A 15,298-nucleotide genomic window follows, 5' to 3' on the forward strand; every position below is an offset into this window, starting at 1 on the left:
ACGTTAAAATAAACTAGACTCCCTCATGTTACTATAGTGGTTATTTATTTTGAATCTACATTATTTCCATTGAAATACAATCATTTCTATGGTTAGCACAGTAAAGTGTAGTGGCAGTGTACAGTGTTAGCTTTAAAATAAAAGTACAAAGACATATTTTATCTAAAAAGTTATTATTATTCATGCAAGTAATATTTTTTTTATTTTAATTTTTTTACTTTAAGAGCTCTTTTAAGGGTTAGGATTTTGTGAATAACTTTTTTAGGATCTGGTGTTTTAGTCAAGACCACCAAGTGGTCGAGACCAAGTCAAGACCAAGACTTTAGGGTCTGAGACCAAGACAAGACCAAGATCAACCGATTCGTTCAAAGCAGCTCATTTATTCAATAATGAATCACCACTGTGTGTTGCTCGGAAACATAACAGTTGCTATGGATTGCGGGACTTTGTTGGTGACTATTTTTGTTGCCGAAAACGCACTTTCAAAAAAAATTTGAAATAATATGAAAAACTAGATCTCATACAAATATTTTTTTGCAATCACAAGTTGAATTTTTTTGGGCATTTGTATTCATTTTGGTGATTTATTTTTTTAGACAATTCCATATTGAATTTTGAATGGGCACAGCAGTATCAAAATAAATCAAATTAGAAATAAGTTATTGATTACACTTAAAGCAGGAAGTTTTACATCATCACATTAATTATGTTAACAAATAAATCAGGCAATTTAGTGATAGCCCTATCCCCGCAGTTGTGGTCTTGACTGGTCTTGAAATAAAATCCCGAGTCCTTTTAGTCTGAGACCAAGACAAGCCCAAGTGCAAATGAGGTTGAGACCGAAACAAGACCAAGACCGGTCTCGGGTACTACAACACTAGGATCTTCACTTTAATTTTAAGGCGAAACACCCACTTTCTTTTCACCAGGGACAGGGTTTTTCTACTGTTTTCCCACATTAGCGGCATTTCTTCTCTTCATTTTCATTGCTCTAATAGTTCAATCTGCTCTTGTTCTTCCAAGTCGTGCTCTTCTGCGACAGGAAGTGGCATGGGCTGCTCTATTTGTCTTGTTTTCTCTGCACTATGGGAGAAAGCGACTCTCAATGGCCGGTTGCCGATGATATAGCCATTCATTACAGATGTGGCTATAACAGCATCATCGAGCGATGAGTATGTCACAAAACCATAACCCATGCTGCGTCTTTTCTTCGTGATCACCGTTGCACTGGTGACTTCTCCAAAAGCAGAGAACAGAGAGCCCAGCTCCTCACTGCCCAAGCTGTACGGCATGTTTTGGACATAAAGACTGAAGTCTTTCTTTTGAGGAGGTTTGGAGCTGCTCTTTTGCTCTGCCTGGTGTTCCTTGTGTTATGTCTTTATATGTTTTTGCAGGTGAATCACGAGATGACACAGACCCCACGAGGCTCAGACATCTTTTTACTTCAAGCAACTGCTGATGACGTCACACAGGTACGGGTAGCACACTCATACAAAATACATGACACCTTGTATGTCTTAAAATGGCATACGGACACTAGATAGCCATTGAGCAGCGTGCCATCCAGTTTCTTAATAACTAATTCAGCGGCCTTGAGTGTGGCGTAATAGATGAAACCATAGCCTTTCGGTTCACTGTTACTGTCACACACCATAAAGCAAGGTCGTTGATGTCCCTTGCCAGGCCCAATAATTATGTTACCGATTCCACTTTTTCTCAGAGTGGAGTCAGTTTCGGCCCACATGATACAGAATGGTTTGCCCATGAGCTCAATCAGAGCATTCAGGGCTTTTCGCGCATGTCGATGGTGTGTAAAATTAACATAACCAAACCCACGAGAGAGGTTGGTTTTGCTGCCTCTGCACCAGGGGTGCCGCTATGGTTTCCGGGCCCCCTGAACATCATTGACCAGGGCCAACCAAACTGCAAATTGGGGGCTCCCCCTAGGTAAAAAACCGGGTCCCGGGCCCCCTCCAACACTTGTTCAGTTACATGTGTGTGCAAATCACCCACAAACAAATATCCACAGGACGCCATCATTTTGAATGTTTTAAAAGGAGACTTAAGGGGGTCATATGATGCGATTTCAAGTTTTCCTTTCTCTTTGGAGTGTTACAAGCTGATTGTGCATAGACCCCTTTAAGTCAAAAAGTGCTTTGTACAAAGCGAATCACTGTGTAGAACTCACTGTCATTGTGTGGAACTCACAATGTTGAGAACAAATCGTAAATGCTGCTTATAAATCGCTCTGTCGCAATTGCTGTATCTACAGATCCGAGGTCAAAAGTAGTTCATACACTGACAGCATTTTTTTATTAGGCTCTGAACGTTCTAAAATTCCGATGACCTCACACTATTATGACATCCTCAGTGACTCCAGGGCAGAGCAGAACAGCAGATTATTCAAATTTAAAACTTTAAAAATATACATTACCTGTTGTTGTTGCAGCAGCAGCACACAAATAAGGGCTGATACACAGCATTTATTTTACACTTTTATAGTCTTCCTGTTTATTTTATATAGCCTATGGGCTGGGAAAATAATAATATTCTGTTTGATTGCATTAAGTCAATAATTAGTTCGTTAACAATTGAAGTATCCGCCCATTTAAAACCAAAGCTTCGTGATGCTTTATTAATCAGATTTTGTTTTGAATTAGAATTAATCTAGTTTATCTGGTAATTTGCGCCATAAAAATGCTACAGATTGATCTGCTGATTTTTGTGGAGTGGCCTAATGGTTAAAGATGATCTAATACACAATACATGAATTAAAAAAAGAATAATAAAAAAAACATGACCCAGAAAGTGACAAGTTTCCTTGGTCTGTGGCCGTTCTGGACCGTTCCTGACCCCGTTTTAACAGAGCTGGTTGAATGAGTCTTGTGGTAAATCGTTGTTTTCAGTATATATGCCTACAAGAGGCAGTGCTGCGCAGTGTTTCCACAACCTGCAAACTGGGAATGAACAAATCCTGATAATAACTATTACTTCAGTATTTGTTTGTAAGCATAAATGTGACCCTGGACCACAAAATCAGTCATAAGGGTCTTTTTTTTTTTTTTTATTGAACTTTATACATCATGTGAAAGCTGAATAAATAGTTTGTTTGTTAGGGTAGGACAATATTTGGCTGAGATACAACTATTTGAAAATCTGGAATCTGAGGGTGCAAAAAAATCAAAATATTGAGGAAAGCGCCTTTAAAGTTGTCCAACTGAAGTTCTTAGCAATACTGTGTAGAACTCACTGTCATTGTGTGGAACTCACAATGTTGAGAACAAATCGTAAATGCTGCTTATAAATCGCTCTGTCGCAATTGCTGTATCTACAGATCCGAGGTCAAAAGTAGTTCATACACTGACAGCATTTTTTTATTAGGCTCTGAACGTTCTAAAATTCCGATGACCTCACACTATTATGACATCCTCAGTGACTCCAGGGCAGAGCAGAACAGCAGATTATTCAAATTTAAAACTTGAAAAATATACATTACCTGTTGTTGTTGCAGCAGCAGCACACAAATAAGGGCTGATACACAGCATTTATTTTACACTTTTATAGTCTTCCTGTTTATTTTATATAGCCTATGGGCTGGGAAAATAATAATATTCTGTTTGATTGCATTAAGTCAATAATTAGTTCGTTAACAATTGAAGTATCCGCCCATTTAAAACCAAAGCTTCGTGATGCTTTATTAATCAGATTTTGTTTTGAATTAGAATTAATCTAGTTTATCTGGTAATTTGCGCCATAAAAATGCTACAGATTGATCTGCTGATTTTTGTGGAGTGGCCTAATGGTTAAAGATGATCTAATACACAATACATGAATTAAAAAAAGAATAATAAAAAAAACATGACCCAGAAAGTGACAAGTTTCCTTGGTCTGTGGCCGTTCTGGACCGTTCCTGACCCCGTTTTAACAGAGCTGGTTGAATGAGTCTTGTGGTAAATCGTTGTTTTCAGTATATATGCCTACAAGAGGCAGTGCTGCGCAGTGTTTCCACAACCTGCAAACTGGGAATGAACAAATCCTGATAATAACTATTACTTCAGTATTTGTTTGTAAGCATAAATGTGACCCTGGACCACAAAATCAGTCATAAGGGTCTTTTTTTTTTTTTTTATTGAACTTTATACATCATGTGAAAGCTGAATAAATAGTTTGTTTGTTAGGGTAGGACAATATTTGGCTGAGATACAACTATTTGAAAATCTGGAATCTGAGGGTGCAAAAAAATCAAAATATTGAGGAAAGCGCCTTTAAAGTTGTCCAACTGAAGTTCTTAGCAATGCATATTGCTAATCAAAAATTAAGTTTTGGTATATTTACGAAAGGAAATGTACAAAATATCTTCATGGAACATGATCTTTACTTAATATCCTAATGATTTTTGGCATAAAAGAAAAATGTATAATTTTGACCCATACAATGTATTGTTGGCTACTGCTACAAATATACCCGTGCTACTGATGACTGGTTTTGTGCTCCAGGGTCACATATTTATATGAAAATGAGCCAAGGTGAACATTTCACCCTAGCCTCTAATTTCTCCCTTTTCACTTCCTACGGAAAGGAAAAACAGGCAAACGCTATGAAAGATTCTCCCTGTGAGGTGATTGCTTCTTAAAAGTGAAGACCCAGAAAATGTCCGGTGTTGTTAATTGTGTGGATATTTCAGCAAACAATTTGCTTCATACATTCAGTTTAACAGCATTCAAGAGGCTAAACTTTATCATGAAAATGAATTGTGCATGTGCATTTTACATTGTCCTTAGTGGCCATATATGAATATATTGTTAGATCAAAATGAATGCTAGGAATAATTCAGTAGTCGCGGGATATTAGCAGGGACATGTCAATAGTGTCTTGGGACAGGTGTGGTGACTAAAGTAATATCATCGTCTTTACTGCCTCTATTAGCGCTTTACTGTCCACTAATTACTGCCTGCCACACATAGTTTACATTCACTTATCAAAAGTGTTGCATAAATCAATCAATCAATAAGGACATCACCATGTACTGATTCATTACAATGGAAATTAATGGGGCCAAACATCCAGTTTCAGAATAGCCACAAGATGTAAACTATGTGTGATAACGATTTTAATATGGAATAAACACTTGGATTACTTCTTTGTATTCAGTTTTACAACTTTGTTGTCATGACAAGCAATAATCTGTTATTTAACTTATGTATTACATGAAAATATATGATGATCAAATGATACAATTCAAATGGAATTCATTTAATTTATTTTCAATTAAAAAAAAACAAACAGGCAACAACAAAAAGCAGTGTTTTCACAGCTATTAAGAAATGAATAAAGTCAAACCATTCCATTGTGAACATTCAAAGGCAATGAAACGTATATATTTACAAAAATATACATTTTCCCACCCATTTCTTAAATTATGCCCATAAACAATATTCTTATGTTTTCCACTATATGGTTTGACACTTTGGGAGAAGTTTACAGTGTTTCCATGTTACACATTAAGACTTGATCCCAAGGTTGCATTATGATGCAATAAGAAGTGCTGTTGTTTTATAGTCATTCCTCAGACTGCATGCCCATCTGTTTCAGCATCTTCTGCTCCCTTCGGTTTCTCATGCGCTCCTTGAAATCCTCCAGCTCTTGCCTCTGTTTCAGCATGAGAAATGGCATATGTAATACAGAACGTGTCATTGCATCTCACTTGTGTAAGCTATACATATGTGTATCCTGTGGGATGCTGCTGCTGAATAGTAAATTATCTAGCTAAATATCTCTTTAACCTAACCTAACCACTGCAACCACCCAAGTAAAAGCTGATTGATTACAAAGTGTACACAATACTTACATGCATTTTCTCATCAGGTGGGAAGATTTCCCTCTGAAAAAATGTGATGATATAAGATGATCATACAACAGCAACTGCATACAGAATTGCTAAATACATAATGCTATAATACTAATATTGACTTTTATTATTAGGTCAACAATGAACCTTTCGCTTCACGATGTATTCCTCAAAATACTCCGCTTGGTTTGATATCCAAAACATCGCCACTGGAAACGACAGATACACCATCATCTGTTTAAAACAGTAAACATCACAAATCTGTAGATCTTCGCATTTGATCGGTTATTAACATAAGTGCAGCAGTGAGCAAAGCATTTAGTGTTTAGCAAAGTGGGACGTTCCCAGCTTCTGTACGTCTTTTTATTTTCCCAAAGATGGTTTAGTCTATTCATATATAGTTTATTTAGACAGACCCACCGGCTTACAAGTGTAAATGTCATCAAACTCACCCTGAAAACCTCTATTTTAACCCCCATGTCCTACAGCTTGACAGTCACGCATTCAGGCACTTCCTGTTTTGTAAGATGTCAAAATAAAGGTCGCGCTGAGCACGCCACGCTCATTCACAGCCGTATTTTCACGCACAATGAAAATACTTCTCTGTACACGTGTGTGTGTGTGTGTGTGTTTTAAAGACATGCATGTAAATTTACTATAAATGTCGAGATGTGTAATTTAGACTTCTTTCTTGTAACAAACCATCTTCCAGTAGACTCCTTCCTCGTACACTGCAGGCTTATGAAAGCGCGTGCAATGGTTGACCGGATGCAGACCAGTGTTGCCAACGTAGCAATTTTGTTGCTAAATTTAGCAACTTTTCACACCACCCCAGCAACTTTTTCTTCCAAAAGCACCTAGCAACAAATGTAGCTATTTTTAAAATGTATTTGGCAATTTTTTAAAGCAACTTTTGACAAGTGACTCGAACGATAAAAAGGCACACATTTCCCATCTAAATTACACAAAATGAGGAAACGAAAGGTGCCTAGCAGTACGCACATCACGTGAATTAAGTTAGCTGCTATTTGCAATTGTTCAATTTAATGAATAATTGTTATTGAATAATTGTTCATTTATGATGCACCTTAGCTTGTACCTGCGATTGTTGATCAGTTAGTCAGTGCACTGTAAGAAAAATATTGAGAAAAATGGAAAAGGTACTAGTAATTTTTCAGGACATTATGTGTTATCCATTATCTGTCGTAACCCTGCAACCCGAAAACACAAAATACAATGGGGTGTATGCAGGTAAAAACCCTTGAAAAATCGATAGGGAAAATTTATTCATATTAACAGTAGATTGTGCCCTATTTTTACAGACTTTTCTTAGAGTGTAGCATACTAACTAACTACTAATACACTGCTTAAAACTATAATTGTTCAGATTGTGTAGTTTTATTTGTTTATTAGCTAATAAAAAAATAAATAATTGTAATGGTTTAAAAAATGTGTAAGTGTTCAATAACTCAATGTTGTATTTAAAAATACAGTTATTTATATTTTGAAATTATATAATGTATTTATATTATTTTAGGAAAAAATCTAAATAACATATCAAATGTATTTTTTGCTGAGATTTGATGTAGTGACATTTTTGCGTCACAACGTCATTTAGTAACAAATCGACCTTCCTTTAGCAACTTCCCCTGAAAATTAGTTGGCAACACTGATGCAGACACAGCAAGCAACATGATGCAAGCATGCAGTAACTTTACATCAGATACACTGTACGGCTGTTGCTCCTTCCATCTGTATATATGTTTTTGCTTGAAACGTGAAATTTAAAATAAAGGGATTTACATAAAAATGAAATAGTCATTTCCTCACCCTCATGTTCAATTTTCCCATTAAGTACACAATGTGATACTAGGCAGAATTACTCATGTTTCAGTCATCGTTTCCTTTACTTTTATAGAAAAAGACGCATTGGAAGTGAATATTGGCTGAGGATGCGAGTCCAGAATATTCTGCTATATTCTCTTTTTGAGCAAGGTACAGGTGAGAAAATGATTTTCATTTTTGGGTGAATCTCACAGAAAGTGTCAAGAAATGTCCTGGACACATTTCACCCCAAAATCAAAAGGGAAAAATACATTACATTTGCTGTACTGAAATCTTAATTTGGCTTTATTTTCTACACAAAAATAATCTGTTTTTGAAGTGAAAAATGACCCTATATGTGACTGGACCACAAAACCAGTCATAAAGGTCACATATGTACTTGACATTTCATCATTTTCCCTGGAGTTTTCTAAGCCGTCAAACAGTAGGACAGCCCTTTTAACTACACAAGTTGCTTATGAAGTCAACAGTTTCTTTGCACCATTTCAACCTCAACCTATTGGAGGAGTGAAAACTGATATGCAGCAACACAATGGGCACCATACTGTAGCAGGTGGACTGTGTGTAGAGCTGATGAATTATAAAAGAGACGACAGGCTCATTTTTTTGTTTCCTTTTAATTTTCTATAAAAGAGATGAGTTTATTTCATGATCAGAACAGACTGAACCACTGACCTCGATAGCCCACGCACATACCAAACAGTAATCGAGGAAAATGTTGAACAAACCCAAAATAAAAAAAAAAAAGAAAATAACAAAATACCTGAATAAAGCAAACTCTCTGCTGAGCTGCAGGTCAGCACATTCTCCGGAAAATCCGAATTTATGGCACACAATGTTACCATGGAAAAGAAAATACATGTAAAGGCTTGAAGGAATGAAGTGTTACTCTTCTTTGAACTTTTACAGACCAAATTAACAAAAGAAAAAATAGATATTTATATAAGTGGACTTCATGAGGAAGAACAAGAACCAAAAAAAGTTAGCAAAGCATCGTTAAAATGAAGTGTTGTTGCGAGTGAAACCTCCGGGTAAGAACACCCTCTCCAGCCACATACCGACAACCGTACTGACATGACGTACACATCCAAACATCCAGACACACACACACACACGTTGATGAAGATGATGATTGGACATGTCCTCTTAGCAGTTTCGAAAAAAAAGAAAAACTAGTTGTTCGGTGTATAATTAAGAAGTCCAGCTAAAACTAGATTTAAACCTGAATATTGTAAATGGGTAAAATATAAAATGTTTACTTTCCTTTTTTTGTCTCTTAAACACAAGCTCTCGCCCCTAAACCCCCAATTTTCCCCTCCCTGTCCAACCGTGCCCCTCCCTCGCCCTCCCAGAACATAATATATGCCAACTAGAATCGCAATACAATACAGGCACTGGAGAAAACACTATAAGAGAAAACTCAGAGGACCTGCCAAGGTCTCGAACTGTGCCCCCCGCCCCCCTTGCAGAGTCAAATAACAGAATTAGAACACATCCACTATAATCCAACAAGAACAATGATAAATCAGAACAGTTTGATTTTTTTTATTTTTTGTAGCTTTTTTTTCCTTTCGAAATTTTCGTCATTATATCTATCACAGCATACAGAGTTCTCTCTGCGCAAGTGTAATAAAATGATCTGTGAAAAGAAAAGAGGAGTCATGCAGAAACCAGCTGAGAGCTCCGTCGCGTTTACCTGGTGTTCGCATGACGCTCTCGAACGCGTGTACCAGCTGCGTGTTTTCCTTCTATATGTATAATACACTTAAAATAGTTCTCGTATTCTTTAAATTATATTCAAACTAAAGGATGCTCAGAAACCGCCCTCGCAGGTCGACGCTCCGGGTTTACGTGAAAACGATGAGCAATGAAAGTATATCTTCATGATTCTGTCCTCAATTAACACTTGTCAGAATAATGCATATATTAGGGTTTATCTTCTACAAGGCTACCTAAACTTTTAATGACGAGTGGGGAGAACAAGAAAATATATTTATATATTTAGAAAGACATGTTAAGAGTGAAGCGTTTCGGGTCTCGGCTATCTCAGCGCAAAAGGATACAGGTGTTTGGCATAGACATCAGAGGGTAAGGGAGTTAAAAATATCTTAAAAAAGAAAAACAACAAAAAAGAAAGAAAGAAACAAAAATACAACCAACCAATCAACCAAAACAGTAATTAAGAAAATACCTTTTTACAGTAGATCCTACATAATGAAAAATCTGCACATGATAACAGTGTGAAACACACCATATGTTTAGTCATTTGTCAGCCCCTGGTGAATATTGTTTGTGTTGTCATGGTTACGAGTCAGAGGTGTAAGGCGAGCTGGACTTCCTCTCCCGAGGAAGATCATCTTAAGTGCCCCCGATCCCATCCTGCCGTTTGCCTCGCGAAAAAGGGGGGGAAAGGATAGAAACAAAACGAAACGATTGGAGGGAAACCAAATCAAACAGGAAACAAAGACGTTTTCTAATCCCCCACAGACATCTGGTGGTCGTCGGATGCCGTAGTACAGAGAATCAGTACATTTCATTGTTGTCGTTCAGATATTCCTCCGGCGATCACATTGTCCATTGCTCCCATATTCTGAATTAAGAGTCACACGAGTCCTCTCTTTCCCGCCATGGTCACAATGGCAAATCCAGGAGGAATGCCGGAGAGGCGGAGCCATCCCAGTGTGAGGGTCCCTCTTTCTGCCAAGGCAAAAGGAGAGCTACAGCCTCCCTCTCGGGGCCTCAGCTTATGCATCGCTAGTTCAGCCTCTTCAGTGTTTCTTGTGGTCAGATGGGGTCTTTTTCCCTTACTGCTTTTTGAGTTCATTCTGTCCATGCAGAGGAGAATCCATGAGCAGTTTCGCCATTTCTCGCTTCCTCTCGCGCTTCAGAACAAGTTCTCCTCAAAGATAGCCATCAAATCGCTTTGGAAATTCATGTCAATAGTAGCTGCCATCTGTAGAGGAGTAGAATACAAAAATTTATATTCACAAATATCCACATTTTTATGGAGAAGTGACTGAAGAAACTAGTGTAAACGCCTTTTGTATACTGATCAAAAGTTTGGGGTCAGATTTTTTTTTTAGAGAAACTAAGGTTTTTATTATGCAAGTATGCATTAAATTAATCAAAAGTGATAGTGAAGACATTTATAATGTTACAACAGATTTTTTTTTTTTACTTTCTATTCCAAGAAACTTATCAGTTTCCACAAAAATATTATTAAGCATCACAACTGTTTTCAACATGAATAAGAAATATTTCTTGAGCAAATCATCATACTAGACCGATTTCTGAAGGATCATGTGACACTGAAACCTGGAGTAATGCTGCAAAAAATTCAGCTTTACCATCGCAGAAATAAATGATATTTTAAAATATCTTAAAATTGAAAACCGTTATTTAAAATTGTAATAAAAGCTAGTGTGTGTACAAGTGAGGTGACTAGCTGTAACTCACCGCCTCTCTCCTCCTCCTCTCCTGTTCCCGGCGACGCGCAAGCTCCCTCTGCTGGTCAAGTGCACTCTGGGAAGCAGCGGGGGACTGCGGCGGGCCCTGGGAAGGCTGCGGGGCCGAGGGCGGTTGGGCCGGGTTCTGGGCTTGGGGCTGAGTTTGGTGCTGCTGCTGCGGTGGCTGGACCTGCTGTTGCTCCTGCCGCCTGCGGGGCTCCTCCTGAGGCCTTCGAGACGTCTCAATGGAGTCCTCCTCATCTCGTCCCCTTCAGACAGAAAGAAAACATCTTGAAATGGCTAAAACAGTCCTTTCATTAAAAGAACGGCTCTCTTACCGAAGTTTCTCTTGTTCTCTGCGCAGACGGTCTTTCTCAGCTTGCTCAGCCTGGGCCTTCAGGGCTTTCTCTCGCTCTTCCTTCTCTCGGGCCGCACGTCGAAACTGTTCGAAGCTGTCGCTGGAGGACTTCAGACCAGACAAGGGAGTGGAGGTGGATTTCTGTGCCAGGCTCGCCCAGGAACCCATGTTCTTCAGTTTCACATCCTGGGCACCAAATGAGGACACGTTATGAGGCATAGTCACGTACAATAACCATTCCAGAACCATTGTATTCATTGAAAAGTATAACAAATGAAGTCGTCCCTTCCACCCACCTGTACCTTTTTAGGCGCCACAGGAGTCTTGGGCTCCTGTTTGAATTTCTCTTTGTCCTGCATGGAAGGCGGTGGACCGCTCTGCTCAGAGGAGCGGATCACAGGACGGGAACATTCAAGTGGTTTCATATCTGCTTCTAAAACAAGATGATAAACATTTAGTTCTGGTCCACTAATTTGACTGGCAGAGCGGAACGGAACGGAGATAGTCTATATTTTGTATAACTGTACTGAGACGTTTCACTGTTTCAATTTGCTTGTCTGTGTTTGTGGCATTCTGCCAGAGTATGTGGGTGATGTTTAGTGGAAGGAAAAGGATTTTGCATGGGGTACAGAGCTTTTTTTTTTTTTGATAGCAAAACTTCATTCACACCTGTTCCAGACAAACTTTGTTTTTGCAATGCTTGTAATCAAAAACTGTAAAAACTATACTCTGGCAAAATCTGGTCTGAACAGTAGATATTGCTTGATATTAAACTTGTTTATTGTATAAAAGCAATATGTGTGCACAGTGTGCGTAGTGTGAACATGCGTACAATTGCATGCTTTGAAAAGCAGGAGTTTCACTCACTCTGTTGGCTGTGGCCTGGCATTGTGGGTTTGCTCTCTGGGTGTTTATGAGGGTCTTGTCTCATGGCTGGACTGAAGGGCGCACCACGCATCACAGGTGAAGGAGGCAGCTTCTCTTCTTTAATGCCACCCAAAGCTGAAGGACCTTGCTGTGGTTCCTAAAGCAAACAGAGCAACAAACACATCTAAAAAACCAAAAGCTATTCATCACATCACAGAAATCCATGTGTACACTGGAAAGAATCCATGTCAAAGCAAGGAAATGGAAATGGCACTGACCTTTTTGGGGACCTGAGGAGGGGACTGGTGGACTAAAGCATACTGAGAGATTTGAGGGGAATGCATCATGAGGGGGGAGGGGTTATCTCGCATGTGTGCTGTAGAAATAAAGACACCATTAATATGCAAGCATTTACAGTGCTGTCCAATACAAAAAAAAAAACCTGTTTGAACTCATCAGCTGTGGGACGTCTGCTCTGAAGATTCGGGGAAGCCCTGAAACTGCAGCTAAAAGCTACTCAAAGTAGAGCTACACACAAGATACATTTGCAATAGTAGCAACACTACAAGTTACTGGCAGAAAATAGCTAACTGCTTTTAACTATTTCTAGTAGCGGGATATTTTTTTTTAAATGAGAAGAGCATTTTTCTGGCACAAACTAATGCCAGCAAACTCAAGCATCTACAGTCAAACCAAAATTTATTCGGACACCTTCAACATTTCTCACATTATTACAGTTTAGAAAATGGTAATAAATTATGAAAAGATTCACAAAGTACACTATTATGTAATACCAATTTAGGTCAACCAATTACCAAGCAATGCTTAATTTTGTTCAGTCTGTGGTGTAAAAAGGTCGCATTAGCAATTAAAGAAAAAACACTTGGTCAGGTCAAAGTTTCTGAATTATTTTTGGTCGCAAATTTTTATCAATTTTACTGGTAGTCCACTGTATGAAGAATTTTTGGGTATAATGCGTCACTGTTTACTTTATTTTACTATCCTCACTTACATAAATTAACTATGGTGTCCTGCACCCACTAGTAAAAAAATATCAAAAATTATATCTGGTATCAGAATAATTTTTGGTTCGACTGTAAATCAACTTAAAAAAATTATTACAAAAATAAATGACTAAATATAAATTATTAAATTAGGCATTTTTATGGCAAATACAACTTTCATGTAAACATTCATTTTAGTACAAAAAAAAGTAGTAAACAATAAATAAAAACTTATAGCCATGATGAAATAAAGGCTTTTTAAAACTTTTTGAATAAGATTCGAGTGCCTTGGACTACTATTATTCTTATGAGTTGAATCATCCCTTGCACCCAAAGAGCACCGAGACAAGAACCCTATACCCCGTGCAGCACTTCTTTTGCATTCTTTATTTCGAGGAATAAATAAATAGCTTGTTGTTAGCCATACAATTAGCAATGACAGTTTCAGCAACTTCAGCCGTTAAATGAACCGTTTCTTTACAAGACCGTTGTGTTACCTGAGTTATAGGAGTCAGACTTGTGTTGACGTGGAGAGTGATGCTGCGGTGGCTGCTGCTGGATAATCTGCTGTGCTTTCGTGGAGGGCATGGAGACTTTGTGTTGACTAGGCTGCGTTTGCGTGGTCTGCACCGGGCCTTGAGAGAAGCTCAGCTGCTGCGAGTGCTGCATGTGTCTGGCCTGATGCTGCGAGAGCTGCGGGGAGGGCTGGGCTTGAGTCTGAATGGGAATCTGCGGTGGGGGCAGAGAGCTCTGCTGGCTCATCTGAGACTGAACCTGCACTGACTGCAGCAGAGACTGCTGGCCCGGCTGCTGCAGCCTGCTCTGCAGAGACTGCATTAGTGACATTGGCGGCGGCTGCTGCTGCAGGCGGTTTGGCTGCATGTGCTGCAGGTACATGGGCAGGGGCATGGAGGGAACGGGCTCCTCGTCGTCCTCTAGCAGCATCTGTGGGGGCTGGGAGGAGAGCAAGCCCTGGGGAGTGAGCGTGGGTGGGGAGAGGGGCCGCTGGCGGATTTGCTGGGGAGGATGCAGGAGGTGAGGAGGGAGGTGGTGCTGGGGCTGAGGGGGTTGCTGGGACTGAAGCTGCTGCGGCAGGGTCTGCTGGGGCGTGCTTTGCTGTGGAGGTTTAGGAGGTAGCGGGGCTGCCCTATTACTGGGCCTTGAAGGCTGCTGGGGCATTGCGTTGTGCAGGGCTAGAGACCAACAACACAAAGAGAGTGGAAGACCACAAAAGCATGATTAAGTAAAGGGTCAATATAGAACACCTGCAATTTTTAAATAATTTTTGTAAACAAAAGTGCTGTTACAACAGATTTTTTTTTTTTACTTTCTATTCCAAGAAACTTATCAGTTTCCACAAAAATATTATTAAGCATCACAACTGTTTTCAACATGAATAAGAAATATTTCTTGAGCAAATCATCATACTAGACCGATTTCTGAAGGATCATGTGACACTGAAACCTGGAGTAATGCTGCAAAAAATTCAGCTTTACCATCGCAGAAATAAATGATATTTTAAAATATCTTAAAATTGAAAACCGTTATTTAAAATTGTAATAAAAGCTAGTGTGTGTACAAGTGAGGTGACTAGCTGTAACTCACCGCCTCTCTCCTCCTCCTCTCCTGTTCCCGGCGACGCGCAAGCTCCCTCTGCTGGTCAAGTGCACTCTGGGAAGCAGCGGGGGACTGCGGCGGGCCCTGGGAAGGCTGCGGGGCCGAGGGCGGTTGGGCCGGGTTCTGGGCTTGGGGCTGAGTTTGGTGCTGCTGCTGCGGTGGCTGGACCTGCTGTTGCTCCTGCCGCCTGCGGGGCTCCTCCTGAGGCCTTCGAGACGTCTCAATGGAGTCCTCCTCATCTCGTCCCCTTCAGACAGAAAGAAAACATCTTGAAATGGCTAAAACAGTCCTTTCATTAAAAGAACGGCTCTCT

At 39.4% G+C, this 15,298-nt stretch overlaps 2 protein-coding genes across 7 annotated transcripts in view; both read right to left on the minus strand.

Annotated features, from left to right (window-relative positions):
- Positions 1–5,256: 5,256 nt before the first annotated feature.
- Positions 5,257–6,399, minus strand: pet100 (PET100 cytochrome c oxidase chaperone). Its single transcript, XM_016465634.1, has 4 exons — positions 6,301–6,399; positions 5,996–6,082; positions 5,849–5,881; positions 5,257–5,649 (listed from the first exon to the last, which is right to left on the minus strand). Exons 1-4 carry the CDS (start codon positions 6,325–6,327, stop codon positions 5,560–5,562), a joined length of 237 nt encoding a protein of 78 aa, XP_016321120.1. The 5' UTR covers positions 6,328–6,399; the 3' UTR covers positions 5,257–5,559.
- Positions 6,400–8,294: 1,895 nt separating this feature from the next.
- Positions 8,295–15,298, minus strand: part of LOC107672460 (bromodomain-containing protein 4-like) — a 73,430-nt gene continuing 66,426 nt past the window's right edge. For all 6 annotated transcript variants that reach the window (XM_016465658.1, XM_016465657.1, XM_016465655.1 and 3 more), the window contains 2 exons: positions 14,974–15,232; positions 8,295–10,646 (listed from right to left, as the gene is read on the minus strand). In XM_016465658.1, coding sequence (XP_016321144.1) covers positions 10,578–10,646; positions 14,974–15,232 — 328 coding nt within the window. In that variant the 3' untranslated portion in view covers positions 8,295–10,577. The remainder of the gene's footprint in view (positions 10,647–14,973; positions 15,233–15,298) is intronic.

The sequence above is a fragment of the Sinocyclocheilus anshuiensis genome, unplaced genomic scaffold, assembly GCF_001515605.1.
Source record: "Sinocyclocheilus anshuiensis isolate Anshui unplaced genomic scaffold, SAMN03320099.WGS_v1.1 scaffold1430, whole genome shotgun sequence".
NCBI lineage: Eukaryota > Metazoa > Chordata > Actinopteri > Cypriniformes > Cyprinidae > Sinocyclocheilus > Sinocyclocheilus anshuiensis.

Coding starts and splice junctions, on each gene's coding strand:
- pet100 (XM_016465634.1), bottom strand. CDS start 6,327: ATGGGGGTTAAAATAGAGGTTTTCAGG. Junction 6,083..6,300: donor TTAAAATAGAGGTTTTCAGG/GTGAGTTTGATG, acceptor TGTTTTAAACAG/ATGATGGTGTATCTGTCGTT. Junction 5,650..5,848: donor CACCTGATGAGAAAATGCAT/GTAAGTATTGTG, acceptor ATGCTGAAACAG/AGGCAAGAGCTGGAGGATTT.